The sequence below is a fragment of the Hippoglossus hippoglossus genome, chromosome 15, assembly GCF_009819705.1.
Source record: "Hippoglossus hippoglossus isolate fHipHip1 chromosome 15, fHipHip1.pri, whole genome shotgun sequence".
Lineage (NCBI taxonomy): Eukaryota > Metazoa > Chordata > Actinopteri > Pleuronectiformes > Pleuronectidae > Hippoglossus > Hippoglossus hippoglossus.
The window spans coordinates 23,742,725-23,768,236 of NC_047165.1; the positions used below are offsets into that span (position 1 = coordinate 23,742,725).

General features: G+C 39.6%; 2 protein-coding genes across 3 annotated transcripts; one reads left to right on the forward strand and one right to left on the reverse strand.

The window, feature by feature from the left end:
- Positions 1 to 4,157: 4,157 nt before the first annotated feature.
- Positions 4,158 to 15,638, reverse strand: exo1 (exonuclease 1). Of its 2 annotated transcripts, none has more exons than XM_034609406.1 (14): positions 15,529 to 15,638; positions 13,776 to 13,966; positions 13,540 to 13,659; positions 12,456 to 12,579; positions 11,001 to 11,138; positions 9,425 to 9,637; positions 8,716 to 8,903; positions 8,505 to 8,607; positions 8,202 to 8,415; positions 7,709 to 7,895; positions 6,379 to 6,928; positions 6,139 to 6,219; positions 4,707 to 4,903; positions 4,158 to 4,411 (listed from the first exon to the last, which is right to left on the reverse strand). In XM_034609406.1, the coding sequence occupies exons 2-14, from the start codon at positions 13,934 to 13,936 to the stop codon at positions 4,294 to 4,296; spliced, it is 2,394 nt and encodes a 797-aa protein (XP_034465297.1). In that variant the 5' UTR covers positions 13,937 to 13,966; positions 15,529 to 15,638; the 3' UTR covers positions 4,158 to 4,293. The 2 variants fall into 2 exon arrangements, with proteins under 2 accessions (XP_034465297.1, XP_034465298.1); XM_034609407.1 differs by having other exon boundaries at positions 13,776 to 13,970; positions 15,531 to 15,607.
- Positions 15,639 to 18,713: 3,075 nt separating this feature from the next.
- On the forward strand, positions 18,714 to 24,613 carry yipf4 (Yip1 domain family, member 4). The gene is made up of 6 exons (XM_034609052.1): positions 18,714 to 18,951; positions 19,817 to 19,970; positions 20,448 to 20,619; positions 21,555 to 21,632; positions 21,746 to 21,859; positions 23,306 to 24,613. Exons 1-6 carry the CDS (start codon positions 18,894 to 18,896, stop codon positions 23,441 to 23,443), a joined length of 714 nt encoding a protein of 237 aa, XP_034464943.1. The 5' UTR covers positions 18,714 to 18,893; the 3' UTR covers positions 23,444 to 24,613.
- The last annotated feature ends 899 nt before the right edge of the window (positions 24,614 to 25,512 follow it).

Sequence of the window (25,512 nt, forward strand, 5' to 3'; positions counted from 1 at the left end):
TGGAAGCTGCACCTTTGTGCTCCTCTCGAAGAGTTGGATGGGAAGAGAAGATGTGAGCTGGAGAAGAGGCTCCACAGCCTTCCCTCCTGTGGAAGGATCGTAGGAAGAGGCAGGAGAGGCTCGACAGCCTTCTCTCCGTTGAGGGAGTTTAGAAAGAGAGAGATCGAGCGCGAGAAGCTGGAGAACTTAGCTTATATTGGCCCGGTGACCTCACAGGTCATGGGGTCCAGAGTGACCAATGGGAGTTGAAACCTGTGTCCCTGGGGGGGGGTTCCACCCCTCTGTGTGAAGTTGATGCCCTCTGGGACATTGAGTTCCTTGCTCTGGTTTTTAATGGCCCCTGGGAGACGGAGTCCTGGAGGGACATGCTGCTTCCGGCTTTGATGGCACATGTAGGCCGAAGTGTGGTTTCACACAAAACCATGGCCCAACATAAGTATATGTTTTATTTTAAACTTGTACTGATTAATCACCCATGGTCAGCTGAAGGAAAGGAAATAGGCTTCACAGTTACACTCTTTAAACCATTGTTAGTTTAATGAGCCAACTCTGGTCCAACACTGTGTCGACACTAAAGCTCCAGACTAACACGTAAGCTTACCACGTACACAGAAGACAACAGGTGCTGGACGCTGTCGAGTGTTCAAGAGAGCACGTGTGGTGTCTACACAGATAAATGTTTCATACACAGCTAAACGTGATCATATGTGAAAGGAATGTGTTGAGACAGGCCTGAATTTTTTTATTATAGCCTCCCATTACAAACCTGTGAACGTGATCAAGCTGTCATAGCAACAGGTTTCCATGGTATCGGTCCCTGACATAGTGCTAATACTGACAATATACTGTATGTGAAATGCATTAACTATGGGTTTGAAGAAGCTGTGGTATGCACTCATCTACTCATCTTGAATGTTACACTCACTCACACCTGTGACATTGATCTTCTGTCCGTCCTGGCAGAGGGATTCCTCACATGAGGCTCTCTAAGGTTTCTGGGGGGTTGTCACCCCTTTTTCAAAAGGGTTTGTTGGGTAGTTTGTCCTGACTCTTGTTGAGGGTTAAGGGAGGAGGATGTTGCACCTGTTAAGCCCCATGAGGCAAATTGTGATTTGTAAATTTGGGCTATATTAATACAATTTGATTGACTGTGACACTTTGTTTGCTTCACTTTAAACTCATCAGAGAAGCAGTTTCCTTTGCGAGTGTCCTGCCTCTAATCGAATAGTTCTGTGCTCCCTGAGCCAAGTCGTATCGATTTTCAAACAATTCAGTCCCAATGACTGTATGTGCAGCCCCTTGTATTGTTGAGCCACGAGGTGAAATATAATGACCTTCACTGTGTTTAATTGATTTAGATTTGTTTTAACAAAAAAGCATCTTTCACAGGGACCTGCTCGTGTCATGTGTTCAGAGGGGAATGCTGTGAGACTGCATTCCTGGCACTGTGTTGTGCAGAGCACATATTTCATTTCTTACTCTTGAAAGCGTCAACCACACATCCACATGTATTCATTGTAGGTAAATAACGTTATAACCTATAGGTACAGGTGATGAGTGAAACAATTACATCTTCTCTGCTGGTATCCAGTACCACAGACATTCCAAACATTCTGCAGGTTTACTTCCATGAGCATTCCACCAAAGCAGGATAATGCTACATCAACATCTGCACAAGCTTGTACAGGTAATATTACCTAACTAACCCTGTGTTATGAAATGAATACTTGGAAAGTAGCCATGTCACCATGCACATGAGGGATCCTGCATAATATCTAAACACCTGTAAATAACACAAACTCTTAACTGTGGTTTGGTGATTGGGATACATGTGACCTGAGTGATGCACCTTACTCCTGTGGTTTGATGACTTCTCATTCCCATATTGGGCAACTCCTGCTTTAATTGCAGCAGAACAAGGTGGAGCCCAGCTGGTAGCATTCTGCCAAAACTAACAGTTGAGTCTTCAAGTATTCAAAATCTCTTTTCAACTGGTCCAGCAGCTTCGTATAGTTTCATTAACCGTGTTAAATGTCCCTTTGCTCCTCATTTTTTTTAATTTGTCCCATTTCCCTTTGTTACACAATTTCTTTTCACAAGATTGGGAAAAGGCAAAAATAAACAACAAGATATACAAGATCACACTTCAAAAAAAGAGTTCAAATAAGTGGGATACAGACAATTACATCAAATAAGCTGTTGTTGTCTCTTTAGCTGTCCTGTAACTAGGACACACTTGAGTCAAGGCTAAAGCAGTCATTGATTCCACTGGCCCCTGAGCAACAATAAGTCAGGCTGGTTGAAAAGCGACTGAAGTATGCCTGGTATCTGGATTAGCTCTGGTATTCTGGCCCACAGCAACATTGAGCAATGATCAAAGTAATAAACTTCCCTTCATACACACTCACCTCCTGTGACAACACAGGAGGTAGACTATGACAACTATGACAGATAAAGCTCATAGAGATGGGAATGTCTCCCGCCTCAGTCATGGAAGAACTATTCACACCACTTACTGACTTATATACTGATTGAGTAAGTACAAAAGTATTATCAGACATACTGTTACAGCATTTTATTGTTGTAGCTGCTCAAGGTGGAGCTACTTTTGACTACTTTATTTAGGACTTGGGTCCAGTGGTTCCCCGCTGGAGGGGAATCGTCCTTTAATTGAGCTGCTAATAACTCCCAACTTAACTCCAACTTGAACTGTGACGAGGGGCCCCGACTATACACTGGAAAGGTTTTAGTCACTAAAAGTAAAGTGATAATACTAATCAGGACAAGAATAGAACGTGTGCGTCACTTTGCTTCATACAAACACCACTGCTCTGCTTCCTATGTGCAGGGGCCAGAAGCTAGATCTGGCTAATCTAAAATGAACAAGGGAAGTTGAATACGAGTGTTTTCTTCAATGTAAGTCTGTTTTTCATTTTATATAAGTCATATGTATATATAAAAATAGCTGTGGGCACAGAGAAAATCTTGAACTAAAAATGTCCTAGAGGACATACATGTAATATTACAAATGTACTGAAGTTACAATAATATGTTGTGGGTAGAATTTATATTTCATCATATACTGTATGAATAATGAGTATAAAACAGGAATGTCACCAGATGTAAGAAACCTAGGTCCAAGTCTTCATTGACCATGGTGATACAATAAGAATCCCTTTTTGTGGAGGGCAGCCTGTGTAGACATCAGTAAAGTGATGCATCAACAGGTGTCAGCAAATCCACTTTGGGATTAGGTGAACTGAACCGTCTTGTGTTTTGGAAAACTTTATACATATATAGTTTATAAAGTATATGTGTGTGTACACAACTGCTTTCAAGTTTGAACTGGTAACTGTAACATGTCTTATAAATTATAAAACAAATCTGTAAAATTGTCAATTAAAAGTGAATTACTTGGGGTCAGGATGCCTCAAGGCGAGACTGTAGGGACAATTAATGGGGGGGTAGAATTGTTACCCTTAATCAGCCCGGGGGACGTTTCAATTCAGGATTTCCTGAATAAACTGGGTGGTACATGTAAATCTGATCATCTATAGACACAGAACGTATAAATGAGCCATTCCCTCGTCAGTTTGGTTTTAGAGCCATTATATCCTCCTCAGAAGTAGTTGCACTTTGTCAGAAATGAAAAGTGCAAGCAGGATTACAAGAACCAACCTTATCAGGGGTTTTATTCTGTCAAGTGACACAACTATAGATGCACGTAAGAGCCTTTGACACCATCATCATTATTATTATTATTTAACAGAGCTCATACAATTCTTAACAGTCAACAGAAAAGTCCCGGCTCAGTCTGACAAGTGCAGATACTCAACACGCTTTCGAAGACATAACAAGCCAGCAGTCTTCTCGCCACATTCTTTGGCTTGCATGCAGGTAGGACGTTTTCAGTAAAAACTCAAGTGTGCATTCTTAGAGCCACCTTACTACATGACACATTCTTTGGCTTGCATGCAGGTAGGACGTTTTCAGTAAAAACTCAAGTGTGCATTCTTAGAGCCACCTTACTACATGACACATTCTTTGACTGCTGTGCTGAAGCAAAACACACAGTTCCTGAAAGACGTTACGCAAACACTCTTGAGTATAATATAGTAATTTCAATATAGAGTTTACTCAAAACTTAACCAAGGATACACTTTGATCATAAGAGAGTTGCTTTATTTAAAACTACATTAAGAAATACAAGTTGGTGAGAATAGAATTGACATACATGGTATGTTTAAAAACGTCACTCCCACACAGAGTTGTGTGAAACATTCGAAGCATCTTTCAGAAGCTGGTGATTAAGCCGATGTCTGTGTGAGACGAGCTGGTCAGCACGTTGTCTTTGACTGGAGACATGGGCTTTGGCTTTCCCTCCATACAGGAAGTCAGCTTCTGGGTATCTCTGTAAAACAAAGCAGCATGGTCTCAGAGCTCTTCCATTAGGAACTATATAAACTAACTACTGATAAAACATTCTGGCTTAACAGCCATGATTCAACAATGCCAGTTAGTTTACATAACATGTCTGAGTCCATGCCTCAAAACACTTACTCTTTCCCTCAATGGCAATGTGTTTTAAACAATCTACTGTGATGAGCAAAGAGCCAATACTGTTGGATATGGTCTTGTAAACTGAACTAATTACTGACCCCAAATATTCTGATGAGCTACAAAGTAATTGAGTATCCCTCATTTACTTTTTGAAGCTGAAGTTCTTCCACAGGCTGCTGATGGTGGCCTGGACTCCAGGGCTGTTCTCATTATTGGCGGAGGAGACTTTCTTCCCAGATCCCACAGACTTCTTCCTCAGCCCACTGGCCCTGGCTGGGCCCAACGTTGGCACTTTCACTGCTTGACTGTGGTTGATGGACTTCAGTTTTGACAGACCTGAAATCTACAGGCATAAAGACAAGATTAAACACAAAGAAAAAAAACTGTGTTGAACTGAACTGTAACAGAAATGTCTTAAATGTTATTACTTTTAAATCGTGAATTTAATAATCTGCTGTGTCTTGTAGGTGCTTCAGATAAAGAGACATTTGTTTGGATTATGTTATCGATCTCTAAAAGCTCTCTGATCACTACCGTTGGACAGTATACACATCATTGACTTAAAAAAATTACAGCATCTATTGCACTTCTGTCCGTCCTGGGAGAGGGATCCTCACATGTGGCTCTCTCTGAGCTTTCTATGTTCTTTTTCCCCCTTTTAATAGTTTTTTTGTTAGTTTTTCCTTACTCTTGTTGAGGGTTAAGGACAGACCTTGTTAAGCCCTATGATACAAATGGTGATTTGTGAATATGGGCTATACAAATATATATCTGATTGATTGATACCAAAAGTTAAGCAAAATCCTCTGGATCTCCCACTGGTGGCTGGCTGTAGTATCGGTCATAAACCCTGCCTCCCTCATGTTAGTGGATGGGACAAGGAGCAAAGTAACAACTCAAAGTACACATTAAATAAATATTAGATAAGATAGTTTCTGTCATTTTATGTACTTCTTATTACACCGAGTTTGTGGTTCACGTTTCTCATAAGTTTGGTGTTATTAAAGCTTTTACATGCAGAAAACTGATGTCATCTGCACTCATGTTGATGTAAATTTAATAGATATTTATGTGTAAATTTACAACTAGATATCACTTATTAAATCATGTTAAATCTGAACGATTGAGAATGAATTGACCATTTATAACTGGTGTTGATTTCACACTTGTGAACACCTGATTTTCAGCAGCTTGTAAGTTATGATAAAGTTGCAGGAAATAGGAACCCTCCTCTGTTAGGGAGTTAAGGGCGGCTGTGGCTCAGGTGATAGAGTGGGTCATAGGTCACATATATGCACTGTATGAATGTGTGTGAGTGGTTGAATAAACTGTACTGTCAAGTGAATTGAGTGGTCATCAAGACTTATGCTGTTAAATAACAGCAGGATCAGTGTTATTGCAGAACATTATGTCACAGTGAAGTTGGCCTTTGACCTTATGGATATGAAATGTCATCATTTCATTATTCACAGTTACACATTTGTCTGGAAATGTATCATAATTATTATATTATTTCTAAATACACAAGACTTAAAACTAAGATAGAACCAAAAGTGGATGCTGGATGCTCAAACCCACCTTTGACCCCAGAATGCCAGACTTCTTATTTGAGTATGTTGGACTCTGCTCGACCTCTGAATCTCTGTGCAGATTCATTTCCTGAGGAAGCACGTGAAAAACACACGTAAGAACACAATACAAAGCTGCCAAAATAGTTTTCTGCACACCCACTCATCAATCTATGATGATGATAATGTATTTGTGAAGGCTGGGATATATTTAGGTTTATAAGTATAATGGAGATTTGTATGAACATACAGATGTGGCATCATTCTGGTCGAAGGAGGGGAGGCTGTGGGTGGGGACTTCCTCTTTATGGCAGGGTGTGTGGTAAGGCTGAGACTGGGAGAAGTAGGCACTGTCCTGGGACGGAGGGGAGTCTGGGGGGTTGTCCTCTGAGTTTCCGTCAGTGGAGGACGGACACAAGGATGACGTGTCTTTACAGGGATTGTGGGTCTTTGGAGAGGAGGAAAAACTCTCCCTCTTAAACTGAAATTGCTGAAGGGCAGCCAGGCCCGAGGTGGACTTAGGGCTTTTTGATTTTTCCATGGAAGAGGAGCTGCCCGACCAGTTAAACAGCCTGAGGCCTTGACTGGCTGGACTGGGGGGTGTAGTGCCTGGTGATGGAGGTGGGCTCGGGGTCTCCACAGATGGAACATCGGGACCATCGCTGTCATTGGTCTGGTCGCTGGGAGAGGACTTGTCCTCAGTGGGAGTTACAGCTGTGGGCTCCACACCATGAGGTAAATCCTCCTGAGCAGACTCCCTGGTGCTGAGACTGACTGTGGAGCTGGAACTGCTGAAGAATCTGCGTGTGGGAATAAACGCAACATCATGATAATATTCAGTGTTAGACTTAATGCACGCTAAAGCTGTGTGACTATGAAAAAAAATATACAGTTCTTATTGTAGCAGCATGTATTGTAATCACATGTACAGCTACTTGCTTAAAGGAATCAAGTCAAAATGAAACAGGAAATTACAGTCCACACAAAAGTATGAAAATCCCTAAAAATGACAGAGGTATGTAAAACCATCAACAGGTGAGATACCGGCTGGAAATCAGCATTACAAAAATAAACACGGCTCCAAATAAACACCACTTCTAAATCTGTAAAATTACACATCTCTATCGTATAATTAACAATCTCGTTTGTTTAATCTGTACACAAAGAAATGTAAAAACAGTAACTTGTGCTTTCATGGGGAATTAAATGCTGGAACTAATCACACAATACTGCCGGGCTGCATCTCTGGCTACAGGTGATGGCAAAAGTTACAAAAGTAGTGTGAAGTCACCCCAAAGCAGCATTTTGAAGCACCTATATATATTTTAACTTTCTTTTAATATTATTAAATAACTGCACTCTGCCGGAATTTAAAGTGCTGCGAGAAAAAGGAGTAATAGTTGTACCTGTTTTACAACCACGTAGATTCAAATGTATTTAGAGGCCACATATCACTGCAGTGTTTATGCACACAGCTGTATAGTTAAACTGTTTGTGTTGTTTACACTAACTTTCTCTGTTGCAAACTTTTGTCTCAAGAAAAGAGATGATTAGATGTGGTTAAGGCCATATGATTTCACCTGCTGCATGTGGCCTGGCCATCCTCCTCAGCTTCCTGGTTCCTCCTCTGCAGCAGCGTGGCGAAGCGGTTGCGTGGTCTTGACTGACTTGTTAATTTGGGCTTGTCAGGCTGTTGGTCTGTCTTGGATCGTTTCTGACTGGAGGAGGAGTACTGCTGCAGCACGTCCTGGTCTGATACTCCAGAGTCTAAGGGGGGGAAAAAAGTACAATCCTGATATTAAAATCAGTTATACTACTAATACTAATTTATTTTCTCTGTCATAATAGGCTCTATACTGCTAGTCTATACCTGCTGAGTTGGGTGAATCAATTCTCTAAAAACAAAGCAAACTAGGTACATAGAAACCATATTTTCGACTTTTTATGTGTAGATACAAATGATTGGGTTTCAACAATGATTGTCAAGCTAAATGGATTTCGAGCTGTAGCTCTACTAAGAAGGTATATTGCAACAAATGGCATGTTGCAGTGAAAACAGAGTTACCAGCTCACCTTCTCTTGGTCTCTTCACCTGCAGCTCTCTGCAGGGCAGCCTCAGACCTTGTAAGCCGATGACTCTCTCCTTCCCCCTGGTGGAGGAAGTCCTGTCTGGAGACTCAGCAGAACAGGGCGGGGCAGCAGAGGTTGGCTTGAAGCCTACACTCCAGATACTAGGCCCAGTGGGAGCTGGTGATTCCTTCCAGTGCCGACTATGGCGTTTAGGCTTCTGACAAAACATTAGAGAAGTTGTTATAAATTAAATGCAACTCTTCATTTTGATAATCAGGTCTTATTTAACTGATCATGATGTGATACCTGTGAAGTGGGTTTGTCTGGGTTGAAGTCATCTATCCTCGCCATTGTGTGGATGTCCACGTTTCCTAAGGCCATTTGCAAGCCTTTCTCATCTCCTACGTTTCTGGATTCAACATTGTCAAGGGCACAACAGTGGTAGATTGAACTTAACAGTATCTATTTTGAAAGCAAATACAGAGATGTGACTCAGGTGTAATTCGATCCAGGATACGTTCCAGCGTAGCTGAGCGTGTCTGGGTCAATATGCTCAGGGTATGGGTTGAGAGGTACAACCTTCCTCTTGATGGGATCGAAGACGAGCTGGTGAAGGAAGGTGTTGTTGGCTCTGATGAACCCCTCGATGTAATCCTCAGGAACCACTAGATTAGATTTCAGGTACTGGCCCATCTTTCTGATCACCTGATAAAGAAAATATGTGTAAATGCATACATACAATATATATTTTTACAATCCAAGAATAAAATGATATCCTTTATGATGTGTAATACCACTTGTCTAAAAGTTATTTTGTATTCAATTGTGAATATCATTCCTTAATCTGTAATCACTTTTATCATTATTAGTTATAGTATTTTCTCATTGGTAAAAATGTAACCAATCTTTTGTACTTACCTAATTCATTTGGATTCTGTGGATATCATTTAATATAATCCAATGTAACATATGTTGATAACTGTCGCATTTGTGGGCACAGAATATGGCATCTTCTTTCATGCATCTCACTTGAAAACTGTCAGACCCTCTAAAAATGGTGATGTCACATTTTTCAGTCAGCTGATTGGTAAGACAGCAGACATCTTTGTCTTGGTTTGAGTCTGATGACCTGAACATACAGCTCTGTCTTCAGAAGCAGCTGTGGAGTCCCAAGTTCAAACAGGGGTTACATTGCCAAAAGCTTTATCCACTTCAACTGGTCTTACCTTTAGGATATCTGGGTCTTGGGCCAGCCGTAGCAGCTTGCAGGCTTTGCCCAGGCCAATGCCATGCAGGGAGGCCAGATAGTCGCAGCCAGAGAGGATGCACATGTACCGAAACTTCTCCTCTGTGAAAACGTTCCCCAAGCTGCGACATCGGCCCAGGTTACTTTGGTCTATCTCCAGACCGTTGCCCTGCTTGTCCATTTTTAGAATCACCTAAATGATTGTGAAAGACGACTGATGAGTGGGGTAATTGATTTTTGTTTGGGTAATGTCTGTTTTTGTTGAACTTTTAGTTGCTGTAAAACAGACACTGCACAACCGTCCATAATATGATTCACCGTTTCTCTTCGCATGAGAAACCAATCAAATCGTTGTTCTTAATATAGTACACAAAGTAAGCACTAGTGCCTTTCTCCACCCATTTGGCTTTGTTTGAATAAACAGCCAGTAACCTCACCCTTCACTACAAAAACATCAGGGCTCCTCTACAGTTTCACATCCTCTCTCCCTCAGGCTTTGAGCTTTAGCACATTCAATTTTAAATAAAATAATGGAAACTATATTAAAGTACCAAATTACAGCTTTGATTTAGTAGTTCTACACCAAATGTACAGTGCCCAAATTTTAGCGGTTTAAAATTAAGTGGGTACGAAGTAAAACAACATCATCATACGTAATATTTAGTGTAAACTCCTTTACTGTAGTTCTGCTTTTTTGAAGAAATTGTACTTTCTTGATTCTTGTTGTTCTGGGTTTGTACCCTCATGGTTGAATGCACTTATTGTAAGTCGCTTTGGATAAAAGCGTCAGCTAAAAAAATGAAATGTACTGAGAGTGACAGTGTGAAATCTTTGACCCAAAGACTCTTTGTATCTTCTCTGGTGATTCTCTCTCACAGGTTCACAGCAGCCACCTTCTGCTCTTATTTGTTGTGGGTTCTCTGTGCCTTTAGTCTGCTCTTCACCAAGTAACAACTTATGATGCATTTGACCGAATCTGAACACAAAAAATACTCCTGTATATCTGCAATTTGCATGAAATCTTCTTGCATTCAATCATGAATGAATGAATGTACCAGTGCGTCAACTCCATTGGCAGCCATACATTCCTAGGGCATTACAGAACCAGCACCCAGATGAGGTGGTGGCTTTGTGTCATGAGCCATTACGTTTTTCTCATTTTCCTTTTTCCATAATTTTGACTCTGAGCCATTGTGAACTTTGAGAATAAATTAACATTGAAAAAACAAACACCTGCCCAAGAGATATTTAGCCACCAAATGACCAGTTACTGTTGAACCACTGCAAGTTGGTATTGTGAGTTAAAAGGGATATATCTCATGCACTGTTCTTTCATATAAATGTAAACAACATTGTGAGTTAAAGGGATATATCTCATACACTGTTCTTTCATATAAATGTCAACCTACCCAAAATAAATGTGACACTTCAATGTAATGTCCATTGTTTTATGTTCAATTGAATGTTCTTAAATTTGGAGCATGAAGAAAAAAATGTGCCTTGTCCATATATACACTACTGTGTATGGGAATGCAGTCCCTGGTAGCTCTTCATACCTTTTTACAGCCGAATGCCAGCAGGTCAGAGTCTTCAGTGATGACAGCCTGGGCAAAACCGGATTTAGTGAGGTAAGCTAACTGAGCATCAGCTTCATATGGAGCCACCACACAGTCCACCCCTCTTGCCCTTGCAACCTGGTGGGGGGAAAAAAGTCACACACAGAAAATCCTGTTATAACAACAAGCAACATTATGGCACAAAACCATAAAGCCTGAAATGAAATAAGAGAAACAAACACTGTGCCTGGAAACACACATATCTCTGGGGTTCATGAAGATAAATGACAGCTTGTTATCACATTTAGAATGTTATAATGTCTTGTAAGCACATTCAAACTCATCTTTTGCTAATTTGATGATGCCTTAACTTATTTGCATTTAAAACCAGACTGACTGACTGACTGTTGAAGGAAATCATGTTACATGGTTTTAAATGCAAATAGGTTAAGGCATCATTAAGTGTGCAAACTTGGTGTAATCAATACAGTAGACATTACTGATATAACCAAAAACATCCTGATATATTTATATAACTGTGCCCTGCAAGGAGAAGGAAGTCATCTGGACCTGCAGATATCTCAAGGGAACGGTAGAGAGCCGAGACAAGTTCATCCTAGTACTGGAAGATGTGTGTGTTTTCTGAGTAATGTCTATATTGATGCACTGCATGCTATTGCTTTTAGACCAATCAGAGAGCCCCTTGTGTGGATACTAGATATTGACATATCAGCAACCTTTCATCGCTTGAGGAGGAGCATAGTGTAGGAGGCATTGTGGTAGTTTAATTGAGTCTGCCGGGAATTACACCTGTGCTGCATCCAGATGCTTCATATGTCAGATTTGTTATTCTCCACTTTCTGTTAAATTGTGTGATACAGAAAAGGCTATGTTTGACCATACTTCTGAGTGCAGCTCGTATAAGTTGACAGTTTCTAAAAGTTATAGGGGTCTGAGAAATATCCTGAGTTAACACACTAGAACTCTTCACCCTCCAGGCTGCACTCAGAGTCCCTTCATTAGCTTGGCACACATGCTGAACAGGCCCATGGCTGATGGCTCATCCGGGTATTACACACAGTCTGCTGGTCAGGAAGAATGAAACAGAATGAGAGTAACAAATGTAACGGGGTCCTGTGAATACTGGCTCTCTAACATTGTTCACGTCACTTTTGAATCCAGTACGGTAGATTCTGTAAGGGACGTCGGCTGGGTGTCAGGCTCGTGCATCAGGATTCCGATGTTGCCCAGGTCACACATGGCTTTTTCAGTACTAGGTCTCAACCTCCTGCACATGTGCATGATGCATATCGAGGAACACCTCCTGTTACTGTCACAACATTTGTCCTGTCTTCTGAGAGATTTAATTTACTGATGATTGTTTTAAGAATATTTCCCCCTCTCAAATCACCATAGTGCATTTGTGAAGATAGCATCAATAGCGTTAAGGCTCACCTTAATAAGATTATGAGCCATGGCTGGTGTGATGTTAACGCAGCGGGTAAAACAGTCCCTGGCCTCGGACAATTTACCTTCACGGAGGAGCTGTCTGCCCTTTTGAAGGTTAGCTTGTCTGCGCCTGAAAGGTACATGAATGAAAGAGGATTACTATATGAAACACTCTCACATTGTAAAAAACCTAAAGCTGAAGTCTGATTCTGGACAATGATGCAAACCTACAAAAAGACAGCTGTCTGGGTAAATTACTGTAAGATTATTGTTTTGTTGAAGGTATCTTCAGACGCAGATGAAGGTTTAATGTTGTGGTCTCGCTTATAAGTTGCTGCAAAGAGAAAATTAGGAAAGTGACAAATACAAATCAGGTTTCTTGTCATGGACTTTTGGACGCCTTTGGATTCTTGATGTTTCAACACGTTTGTGGGAGGGTGTTTGGTCTCACCTGTCTGCAAGTATGTACATTCCTCTCAGCAACTTTACACAAACACTGTGGTTCTGTTGCTATTTTGAAATGCAGTCTTTCAAACAAACCAAGCATTGTCTCAGCCAGTTTGTTACCAGGTATGAGAAACACTGGATTATTGTGTTTGGTGTAGGACCAGAGTATTTCTCAGAAACACATGATAATGTAGATGCACATTTGTTGTCGGTGCAGCATTCTCCATTGAGTTTATTCCTGTTTTAGTGAAGACCTAATTCCTATCTGACACATCTCCTTTTCAAAATGTTGGCCGAGCATTTGCCGATATCTGATCTAAAGCAGCAAATAAGTCATTTTTGATTAATCTGTCAGTTATTTCTTAGATTAGTCTTCAAATGATCTATCTTATTGTATCTATATTCAATTGATTTATCTGATAAACATTTCAAAACTGAAACTGAAGATGTGGGCCAACAAAGTTTAATTTGGGGGGGACTCCAGTACACACTTTCTACAGAGCAGCTGAGCAACGAGACAATTTGCTCAAGTTCACACATTTAAACTAAAGTGTAAAAACAAAAAAAGACAAATATTTGTTAGGTCACATGTCCAGAGGGTTCTGCATCCTCACACTCATCCACAGCCGAGGTAAATACTCACTCTCTGCGAGCCTTGTCCACTCCTTGTTTGGAAGGCAGATTGCGTCCATCAAACACCAGCACTGGTTTGACACCAAAGGTCAACAACATGTCCACAAATTTCATGCAGTACCACACATATCTAGGTTTGGGGAAAATGAAATTGCAAATATCAGTTACCTTGTTACAGGTAGATTGCAGGGTAAATACTGATGCTTGAGAAAACATTCACTCATGTAAAATAATGAAAATGCTCACTGGTCAGTGGGTTCTCCTTTAGCCAGCTTCTCAGCACATGAAAACGCTCCTTTGTGCAGCCAGCAGTACGTGTCCACAGCCACTGTCTGGCCTCTGTATTTTTTCACACTGATGGGCTCAGATGCATCTTTGATGAACTGTAGTAGACCAGAGATTCCCATCTTCAGCTGCAGCTCTGAGTAACACAGAACCTGTGAAAGAAACAGCAACATACTAAGATACAAAGCTCATTGTTAATAACATATAACATTAAGACCATTCCTGAGAGCAAGCAACTGCCATTTGGATCTGGAATTATATCTTATCCAGCGACTGTTAGATTTACTTTAAATTGAGTGAATGCAGCGAGTGGAAAATATAGTTTGATGGATAATCTTCCAGCATCTTCCCCTGTTTAAAAAATATCAAACATCTGATAAAACCTGACTTGAATCGTTTATTATTACCGTCTATCATTGTACAATGCATATTCAGTACATGTGGACCTGCTTCTAAAATTAAACTGATCATGGGCTACAAAGAGACTGACAGAGTCTGACAAAGACCTGATCATGGAAAGAAGTCTGGATTTAAGATGTAGATTTCTTTTTCTGTGTGAGGTTTGCCATCTATATGCAGTCCAGTCTTACCCCTCCGTTCCCTGGACAGATATGTGTTCCTTTCTTGCTAAATTTATTATATATTTTGTTCCTCTTTGAGGAACAGGTCTGCAGCTTTGTCACCTCACAGTTATTTGACTTAACAAACCCATGATTAAAACTCTACAGCCAATAATGAGAAAAAGAGATAGCTCATGATTAACGTATACAAATGATGTGTATTAAGAGTATCAGAGTACAATGCAAAGCCACAGATGTTTATGTTAAGCAATAAACATGTTAAGTAACTCACATAAGATGAAGTGGAATGATGACACATGTAAGCAGATTGTGATCACACAAATATGCAGTATTTCTAAGTACAATAGTAAAAATACACTGCATTTTGATCCAACTCTATACTTCTATCTATTTCTATGAGTAGCAGCACAGCTAGAGCTGAGGTTAGTGATGAGATGTTCTCCTGCACACACAAGCTGTGCTCATCCCCTTGTACGAGCAGTGGACACCTACAGCTGAGATCAGGTTTTACAGAGAACTACTTCATGAGGTTTCTGTTTAGAAACTGTTCAGTGAATGTGGAGGCTGCTGCGCTCACATGGTGATGGAGACAATGTTCACTGATCTGAATCAAACCGTATGAAATCATCGACATTTACCCGGTGAGAAGTTAATATCCATCACCTCCCTGTGTTCGGGTTTGGTCGTCATCAGTTACTCAAGCTCTCTGCGTCCAGCAGAGGCGCAGGACAGGGCTAACGTCACAGCTAGCTAACACCGTACAGCAGTTTAACTTGAGATTTCTGGCAACTGAAGAAGCCGAATTTAACAAATAACCCAGTCAGACTGAGAAATCTTATCGATTTGTACCTTAAGGTGTGTCTGCGTATATTTATAAGCAGGTCCGTGTTAAATGAGAGGTTTTGAACAGTTGGTTCTCCGGGTACAGCGCGTTAAGGGACAGGGGGGACACTGACGTCTCTTCTGGACCCAGAGCAGAGTTCTTCTCCTCGGACAGAGCGAATGGCTCCAAGTGATTCTCAGCAACACAACCAGTGGACACTGTCTTCGTTAATCCAACACAAAGTCAAGTGTGCCACAGGACAACACACAGACACAAACATGCAACACGGGGAGTGTGGAGTTCAACTCACTTCTGTCCTGTTGTGTTGATCCAAACAGACAAGCAGCTGCAGAGGGAAGAAACTGGAGCGAGTTTGGTTTTAGCGCTAAAACCAGTGCCTCAGTATAACCTGCTGTAATTGGTCAGATGGACCCAGAGGGCGGGGTTAATAGCTGTAAGATGGAGAGGGTTGCCATGTCCGCGGTTTTCCGGCTGAACTGGGCTTCCTCTGAAGGGTTGCCAGATATGCTGCCTGCAGTCAGACCATAAACTGTATATAGTATAAATATAAGACTGTAGTCAGACCCAGGAGGAGTTAAAGTAGTCCGGCACCGCAGCTGCCCTCCATCTCCCTCAATATCATACCATGGTTGTATCATGATTCACTGAACGTGTTTGCTTCTGGTTTCATTCATTCATTGTGGCTGTAGGAGGCCACACCTTCTACTCTGTCCTGAGTAAAAGGCATTGGACTTTGTATGTATTTTAACATATGTTGTGTTGTATTTAATCTGGACCCTGAGTCTGAATGATAAATGTAATTTATTTAAAATCTAGAAATGTGGTCTAAGGGTCGTTTTGGCCTGAAATGGCCAATGATTATTGAAAATAGCATAATAATATAATATACGTGTGTGTATTTGCTGCAACACTGTTAATGTCAGCCCTGTCTTTCTACACTGGATTTTCCTTGAATAATAACCACCAATATAACCATAAACTGTTCATGAGAGGTTATATCCAGAAAGCAGACACATGATTTTTTTATATTCTTGTTCAGAGCAAGAAGATATATTAAAAACCTATTGTTTTTCTGCTTTGATTATATAGCCAACAAACAAACCCCACACTAATAGCTTCAATTTGGTCCTGTAATAATATGAGGTTGTTAAAATTGTTTTAAAATATTTTTTGTAATTGAACACAATTTGCTCGTATTTATTGGTCAGTCATAAATGTTTGTATTTTGTAATGTGGTTATTTTTCCTCCCAGCTGAACACATTGGCCACATGTATTCATCTGGTACCTGTGACATCAACTAACAGTGGTGGTCTGAAAAACTGTAGTGTGATGGTTTTTGTGAGGGAGGCCTGGAATTTCAGTCTTTATATACTGTCTATGATTTCAGTCCCTGTAGCTGATACTGTTACTGAAAGATGATTTTCTGTTATATTTATTGTTAGAGCTAACCAATCAATGGTTGGGGGAAAAAAGACACAAACAAATAAAAAATGAAAATGAAAAACAAAAATCATACAATTTTATTACAGGTAAAGCAACAAATCTTGACATTTGAAAAGCTGGATCCATAAAATGATTAATATTTTTGCAAGAATAGTGACTTACCAATTACCAAAGTATTCTTCCACCATTTTCTGTCAATCAAATCATCAAATTGTAGAAGTTCTTTCCATGTTTTGTAAATAAAATCTTAACCATAACTTAAGCTGTAATATAAATGTAATTGATTGAAAGATACAGCATTTCCATCTGAACATAAACTGGCACAAAGTACAATTAATTCATACATACTAAATTACATGCATAAACAAAGCTGTAATGACCTCCACCAGCCACCTCTCGATTTTGAACGAACGACTGTGTGGACGACATGACAGCTCCCAAAGTGAAGCCAGAACATCTTGATCGTCCCCCAGGTGGTTGGCTGCAGTAGCTGTCACAAGCCTCGCCCTTCGTTCACAGATGAGACATAATGTAATTTTTTTAATCAAAGAGTGCATAAATTCATTTTCCCCACAAATTCTAAAATGTGTCATTTTCTTTTTTGTGGATCAAGAGTTGAGGAATTTAAATAAAGGACCCTTTATTGATGCACTTATCCAAACCAAACGGATGCCTGTTTCCTCCATAAACTCTTCTTCAGCACATTTTCAACAAATACTAATTCTTACAATAAACCCTGCCTGTTATACAAAGCACACTGACAGCACTCATTCCATTTATTATATTTACATTTTACAGCACCTCATGACAACATACATTGTTTCAATGAACATTTGGCGACAGTTGAAAGAAAAAACAAATACGGACATCTTACAGTGTGAAGACTCTAGCAGAAGTAGACTCAGGGTCTGAAAGTACAGAGATAGAGGAGAGAAGACCAGGAACAGCCATATAACTGTTGTATTTAAGCACATAAAAGTGTAATAATAGTGATACTAATAGATGCAATAATGTAACATCACTACAATAGCAGCAATGATATAGCAGCATCAATAAATAATTTTACAATGATAAAAATAAATGATAGTTGAGTAGCAGTACCTCATCTGGATCATGCAGCTCCAGAGTCATTACCTGCATAATGAAAACAGGGAGACGGGACGTCATATTTTTCATTGAATAATCATTAGATTTTCAATCATCACATCAATCATTCCATCACCCTGAATCTACACTGATTCAACCATTACCTTAAAGTTTGCCTCAGATTTAATTTTGGTTGGTTTTGATATATTGAAAACATTATGATCATTTACTACCAGACCTTTAAAATGTTTATTGATACATTTTCATATCATAATCTGAAGACACAAATTAAAAAAGTATTGCTTGCATTTGGAAACATGAAATCTAAACATTTCCACCAACAGTACCTAAAAAAATCATTACACAAATCAAATATATAAAGGAAGAAAAATATTGAGTCAAACAGTGCGTGAAAGACAATCTCAACAACAGTTTGTTTGTGTAGACTCTTGTTAAGAAATCTCTGGGGTGTTGCCTGACTGAAAAAATGCATAACTAAGAATAATGTTGATATTCACATTTTTTGTGAACTCTTTTTTTCTAGTAGCATGGACATAACTTTAATGAATGTGTGTAACTTCTGTGGTCATTAGATGGACTACACATGTGTACATATATTATGTCCAAATACATTTGTGTGCTTTTCCTATTTGGCAGGTAGACGTTTCCAAATATGATACATTTGAACGGGTTAATTTCCACAACAAGAATATAAATATTGCCCTATTGAACTCAATGTGTGTATTTGATGGTTTATATATATGAATCATTGCTTAAACTGAGCAGAGGATATTTCTTAGTTGAGCTCAGAAACTATATATAAAGATTCAGAAACTCTCCATACAATATGGTTCTGGTTTTTTGGCAATGAGTTGTCTCGTTTCCCAGCTTTATGTCCCGCTCCGAATGCATCGTAAGACGTGTCTCATTACCCAGCATCCCCCACTCTTCCTACTTTCAGCAGCAGTAGTGACAGACGAAGCGAAAACAATATGACAGTTAAAACTTTAAACCGATGGGCTGTGTGCAAGTGACAGCGTCGTTAGCGCATCCAGACAGTTTTCACTGACCGCTTAGTTAAATGTCATTTCTTTGGACCTGAGGTAGGGACAGAAAAAACAAGGATGCAGTTTCCTCCCACCAACGGGGACTTCACGTTCGTGTCCTCGACAGAGGCTGAAGGTAGGCTAATGCTAATGCTAGCGCAACTCTACGCCTAGCAGGCCTTCAACCAGCAAACCACATATATGTTTACGTGTCTTGTTTTAGTTTTCATAAGTTAGCGAAATAACCAAAATACGAAGCCCGTCGTTACTACTTAGGTTGTGCCGTTTGAGAGAGCTGGTGTAACACGATTATTCGTTGGGTGAGCTATCATCCGGTTAGCTGACTAAATTAAGTACTGCTACGTGTTGTTTATGTTTGCATGAGAAGAACGTAGCTAACCAGCGCCACTGAAAACGAGACCAGAGAGCAGTCAGGTCAGACGTGAAGGAGCTGCTCTTCAAGTCGTCTAGTTCTGTGACAATAGATAAATGATCCGGATTGATATGTGACTTTCTCTGTTGTTTACACTGGTCACCCAGGAAATATACAGCAGTTCATACAGTAACATCCTGTGGCGGATTAGAGGCTGCGAGGATGATTATAGGATATAGATTCTAATATACCGTAACATTTGACTTCGTAACAGGGCTGGGTAATAGTAAAGTAGAACTATGTATTTATTCAGCCAGTGTCTTCATATTTTGTGACATTTTGTTACATGACAAGAACAGATGAGGAAGTTGTGAATCATTAAGCAAATATAAATGAGATAAATATGAAAACTAGTAAGATTATATCATATGTTATACAATGAAACGAGTTTGTAATTTACAGCAGTGCAGGTCAGTTTTTTTTTTTTAAAGTGCAGCTTTGTCCTGTGCCAAATATTCAGATACTCGTTGTGAGGGTTAGAAATGCAATATTTGAACGTTTACAGCAGATGAATCGCTTATGTAAACAATGTGATGAATGAATGTGTAAATAAGCATGTTCTCCATAGACCTCAGCGGCACCATAAGTGCCCCGGACATCAAGCTAAACATGGGCAGTGACAGCGGTAAAGACCCGTACGCCACCACCTTCCTGAAGCAACGAGGCTACGGCTGGCTGCTGGAGGTGGAGGAGGATGAGGGTGAAGAGATCAAACCTCTCCTGTGAGTAAATGTTCTGTCCAGTCTTTTTCTCTTTACAAACATGCCTATTGTTTAATGTAATTAGGATCATTTAAATTGTGGTGGGAGACAGACAAATCTGCATCCTTCTTCAGTATAAGAAAAGCTACAACAGAGCAAGGTGATTGGTTGATAGTGGTTGGTGGTTCTGGTTGTATCTACTTATGACAGCTAATACAATTTGTTTGGTGGCTGCTACTACAATTTCAACTCATAAACATACTGTTAAATTGCACAGCAGTAAAATGAGAACATGCTTACTAGCTGAGTAGCTATATATCATTACAGACCTATACACGATGGTCAAACAGTTTTGAATATTAGAAGAATTTGTTTTAATTTGGCTCAGATCTGACGTCAATAAAAAGAAAGATGTAATCCTTCTTGTTGCGATTTTATGTTTGTGTGTGTGTGTGTGTGTGTGTGTGTGTGTGTGTGCGTGTGTGTGTGTGAGAGCAGGGAGGAACTGGACATTGACCTGAAGGACATCTACTACAAGATTCGTTGTGTCCTGATGCCAATGCCATCGCTGGGCTTCAACCGGCAGGTGGTCAGAGACAACCCAGACTTCTGGGGCCCTCTGGCTGTGGTGCTGCTCTTCTCCATGATCTCCATCTATGGACAGTTCAGGGTGAGCAGGACATAATAAATACCACTGTGGGATCTGCATTTGTAAAATCAAGCATATTTCCCACCATTTTAGCGCTTTTTCACAGTAACTTAACTGCCTGTTACCTGGAGCTTCTCACAGTGTAACCTTCCAAGAATGTGGGGAGGCCATGGTCTTCCTTGCTTTTACACTTTATTTTATTAGCTGGTGTGTTTTGGATTTACATCATAAAAAAATCCGACAATAAATCCTTATTGCCTACACTGCAGGGAATTGAAGAAGGTGGTTGTCGGACAGACAATAAAAGAATTTGGTATATTATCATTGGTTTTCTTTCATGTTGTGTCCTACTGAATCTAGAGCACTGCTCAGGCTGGCAAAAGTCCATCCAATGCCAAACAACAATGTCGGCTTCTAAGGAGTTTAGCATAGATGCTGCTTTAGCATTGTTCATATCGCAACTGGAGAGTATTTCTTTATTGAAAGAAGAGCAAAGAATGATTTTCTTTACAGAAAAGAAGTTTCTACTCTTCTCCTGACTGACTTCAACAACTATGATAGATGATGAAAGACAGATAGTTCATCCATCACCCACCAAATACTTTTGAAAGCACCTGCCCTTTGCTAAACAGATTCCACCAAAACCTTCGGGTGTGTCAGGTTTACCTGAACTTGTAGTGTCAGGGCCTCTGCTCCAAAGGTCAGTCAGTCGAATTAAAAACAGAACTATGTTATAAATTATGTTGCATTTGTTTAGTTCCTACAGTGGACTAGGGGTCAACTTGAAAATATCAGAATGAATATAAAGAGTTGTTTGTGTATTGAGCTGTTTTAGTTCATGTGGTTAAATCATGTTGATGATGTAATGTGAATGTCACATAATTAGTTAAGTTTATTGACTCATAATTAGTTAAGTTTATTCAGTGATGACACCAAACTCCGCTTTGATTTCACAGGTTGTGTCTTGGATCATCACCATCTGGATATTTGGATCGTTAACAATCTTCCTGCTGGCACGTGTTCTTGGTGGTGAGGTAGGTGCAGCCTCTTCAGCCGGTCGAAAGATCCTCAGACTTGACACTAAAGTTGTTATCGTAAAACATAAACGTTTTCTCATGGAGTCTTGTCTTGTGGTTCTTTTTGGTAGGTTTCCTACGGCCAGGTTCTCGGAGTGATTGGATATTCCCTTCTTCCTCTCATCGTTATAGCCCCTCTGCTGTTAGTGATCAGTCGATTCGAGGTTGTCTCTACACTAATCAAAGTGAGTCAAAGACCACGTAGGAATGAAGAGTCTTTATATTCTTCATGGTGTGGAAGACCAAATGTATAGAATCTGTACAATGACAGTTAACAGGAGGGTCTGCCTCCTTAATGCAGTACAATGCAAATCTTTTTTGGCTGCATTACAAAACAGGTTATGCTGCTTTAATTTGTCATGTGTTTGCGGTAAACGATTTTATTTTTATTTTTGTCATAAATACTCCACATTATAACTGAGCTTTTGTCTTTTTAATACACCTTGCATTATGCACTACTCATTATGAGAATTAATTATTATTTGTAGCCTAATATCACAAACTCCGAGATCAACCTACAAGATGTTTAACATTTAATTGTCACTTTTTGTCACTTTTTGTCACTTTTTGTCACTAATGCCCTAGTTTATCATCTGTGATATGAAATCATAACATTTCCAAAGGGTCAAGAAAAAGTCACAGTTGAGTTATGAAAAATCAAAAAGTGCCTGTGCTGCCTTCCAGCTGATGGCTCTATGGCATAGAGGAGGTTGCACCTACTGACGTCTCACTCACCAGCATTCAGGCGTCGGTGCAGCCCACAGAAACAGGTCGCTCCGCATTGCTGAGCTCACCGTTTCCATTACAAACAACATGTGATTCCATCTATGTTGGATCAGTAGTCAGAGGATCTGAGCCATGACTTTGTTGTAAAAGTTTAGAGTCCGCCATGCTGTTATTTTCCATTGCTGCGTACATTGACATGGCTAAAAAAAGGGCAGTGATTTAAGTGACAAAATGCTGCCCAAACTTTTTTGGGGCAGCCTTAGAAGCAAAAACTGGCCCCAGAATTGTGGAATAATGTCTGAAGTATTATTATTATTTTTGATTAAGTGTAAAGCAGCAAATCTTCATTTGTAGGAAGAATGGAAAAGTAAAAATGTTTTGCTTGAACACTTGACTCGGGTCAGAGAACCACAGTTACTAACTACATTGATGAGCCTAGATGAACTTATTCACTAGTTTAAATCCAGCACACATCACCAGCTCTTTCATACACTTCTTGAGGAAGAGTGTACAAAAACTTTGTAACATAATGATTAATACATATAAAGCTCATAATCACAATCATAAGCCTGCTGTTGTATGTTTGTTCAAACCAGACAAACTATGAACCTTTATCAATCAATCAACAGAGTAAACTGTAGCATGTTGAATTACCTTGTGATATTTGTAAACAATGAACTCAGGAACACACAAGAAATAGTGTTTTATTCCAAAAATGGCATCAGAACACAAGACCTACCCTGAATAGTTCAGCCTGTTAGTAAATAAGTTCATATATAAATGTGAGGAGGGATGCGGTGATGATCATGTCACTTAAAAAGATGAATGAGTCATGTGATATTTGTTGGTCAGAAGTTTTGATGGATAAATGTATTGATACTTTCTGGTCTGCTCTCGTGTTTCAGCTGTCGGGAGTGTTCTGGGCTGCTTACAGCGCTGCTTCACTGCTTGTCGGAGATGAATTCAAAACGAAGAAGCCCCTTCTCATATATCCCATTTTCCTTTTGTACATATACTTCCTATCACTATATACTGGTGTGTGATCGGATGAGTGGAGACTGTGGACCTTCTAATGGACAGTGACCCTGGAACATAGGGGAATAAGTCAAAACTTCGGAACCAGGATTTTTTTAAAAAAGGTGTTTATTTCTTTTTTAACTCTGTTAAACTCCAGATGACGGGGATGCTGGGAATACAGTATGTATCAATGTATATAGTTTTGTCCCTTTTGTCTTTCGTCAATAAAATGTTTATGTTGTTTGCACAGCTTCAACTTTGGTATGCAGACTTCTCGCTCACCAGTGCAATACAGTCGCTATTGTCCTATGTTTATTTGTAGTTCATAAAGCTTGAAATAATCAGAGTTCAACATTAATGTAATGATTTTTTTATGATATAACACTAAAAATGTGTTGCCAAATATTTGTGGGGTTTTTTTTCATTTTGAAGGAAGAAGAAAAGCAGCACCACAGAAGAAGATTGTTGATCAGAAGGTTCTTTATTGTTGTTCACTGTAATGTACGATGAGAAATGTACATTTATGCTTTTCATTTTTCATGGACTTGTTGGTTGATTTATGGATTTTAGCAGCCGATCAGATGGACTAGGGCAGTTACAGTGATATGAACCATTGTCTACTGAATGTGGTGCCTTGTTTTCCCTCCCATGAGTCTTGTTTGTCACTGGTTTACTACAGGAAGATAATTATTTGATCAACAATTACAGTAAATTATAAGAGTAATCATTTGGTATTAACTGACTTATTACTGCTTAACATACAGTCAACACAGCTGTTCACACTAATGTAAAAAAGAATGCTGTATATTAATTGCATTTGTGTTGGTCTCCAATGGATTCACTCACAAAACCTCTTTCAAAATAATGGCTTTTGAATAAGTTGCTACATGCTAATGCTAAACATGTTTTAAATATCAATGGTTGTTGGTTGTCACATTAGAGGAGTGATTAAATTAATTGTACTCTTAATGTGTATAGTGAGTCTACAGCTGCACTACTGCTTCGGTGAGGCTGGATTTAAACTCAGTGCTTTCAGTGCAAATCATGTGAACATGCTTTAATGATGACCATTTCCAACATGAGAAACTGTCTCAAATTAGCATCACACACAAATTCTCTTCAGCAGACATTTTTAGGGTGAAGTAGGACCTCTCAACGGCTTAACAGGAGGATCAGTGAATAAAAATGATGAAACACAAGTGTGTTGGTGATCAAATGGATATTATGTATGTGTAACTGGTTCAACAGGTAGTTTAGAGAATGAGCTTCCCCAGGTTATCAGTGTCAGAAACTAGCGAAGGCCTTAGGTCAGACCTTGTTCTATGTATTTGGTGTAGTCTAACATACAGCTTTATTTTCTCAATTACTGAATGAATGGAATCAAAGAAAAATGATCATGATTACATAGGTATCCAGAAATTGAGTGAATTGACAGAGTACGCTAAGGTTGAATGAGGAGGTGCCTTTTTCTTTGCATCATCTGGTGGGAGACCCACATGTAAGACTTAAAAACATTCTGGATTTAAATCAAACTAAAACTAATTAAAATAAAATGTCATAACAATATGACATGTCATTAGAAAAGATTTGATACCCTTTCTGCTGTTTCATCCCCACTATTTATTCATTCCATCTTGGACCTACACCTCAAGTTCTTCAGTGTGTTGCATTGTGGGAGAACAGCGTGATTCAACAGAACAACGTTTGTGCTTCTCAGGTCTGAGCAGACTTAATGTCACACTTTCTGGGTGAACACAATACACACTCAAACTCTGAACTATATGTAGCGTATACCCGAGACAAGTTCCAATCATTCGGACTCAGAGATGAGAATAAGGATTTCAAAGGTCACTTGTCAGGGTGCTTGCAGCCTGTGGTTTTCTGAATGTGATTTATCAGGGATGCCCGGAGGAAATTTAATTACGTCTGGCACAAAAATTCACTTAGACTCGAAGATGACATGATTAGAATGCAAAGGTCAAAGGCTAATATTCCTTACATTTTGTTGTCAGAACAGCAGTCAAATACTGAAAAGAAGCTACTAACCGTGATTATGAAACAAAAGCATCTTAACATTTCGAAATTCAAACCAGCA

Bases quoted from the DNA above. Each gene is read 5' to 3' on its own strand.
- exo1 (XM_034609406.1), bottom strand. From the start codon at position 13,936: ATGGGAATCTCTGGTCTACTACAGTTCATCAAAGATGCATCTGAGCCC. The intron at 6,220-6,378 runs GTATGTTCATAC...GTGCTTCCTCAG, and splicing joins ACCAGAATGATGCCACATCT to GAAATGAATCTGCACAGAGA. The intron at 4,904-6,138 runs GTGGGTTTGAGC...TTATGCCTGTAG, and splicing joins CTGGCATTCTGGGGTCAAAG to ATTTCAGGTCTGTCAAAACT.
- yipf4 (XM_034609052.1), top strand. From the start codon at position 18,894: ATGCAGTTTCCTCCCACCAACGGGGACTTCACGTTCGTGTCCTCGACA. The intron at 18,952-19,816 runs GTAGGCTAATGC...TGTTCTCCATAG, and splicing joins GTCCTCGACAGAGGCTGAAG to ACCTCAGCGGCACCATAAGT. The intron at 19,971-20,447 runs GTGAGTAAATGT...GTGTGAGAGCAG, and splicing joins GAAGAGATCAAACCTCTCCT to GGAGGAACTGGACATTGACC.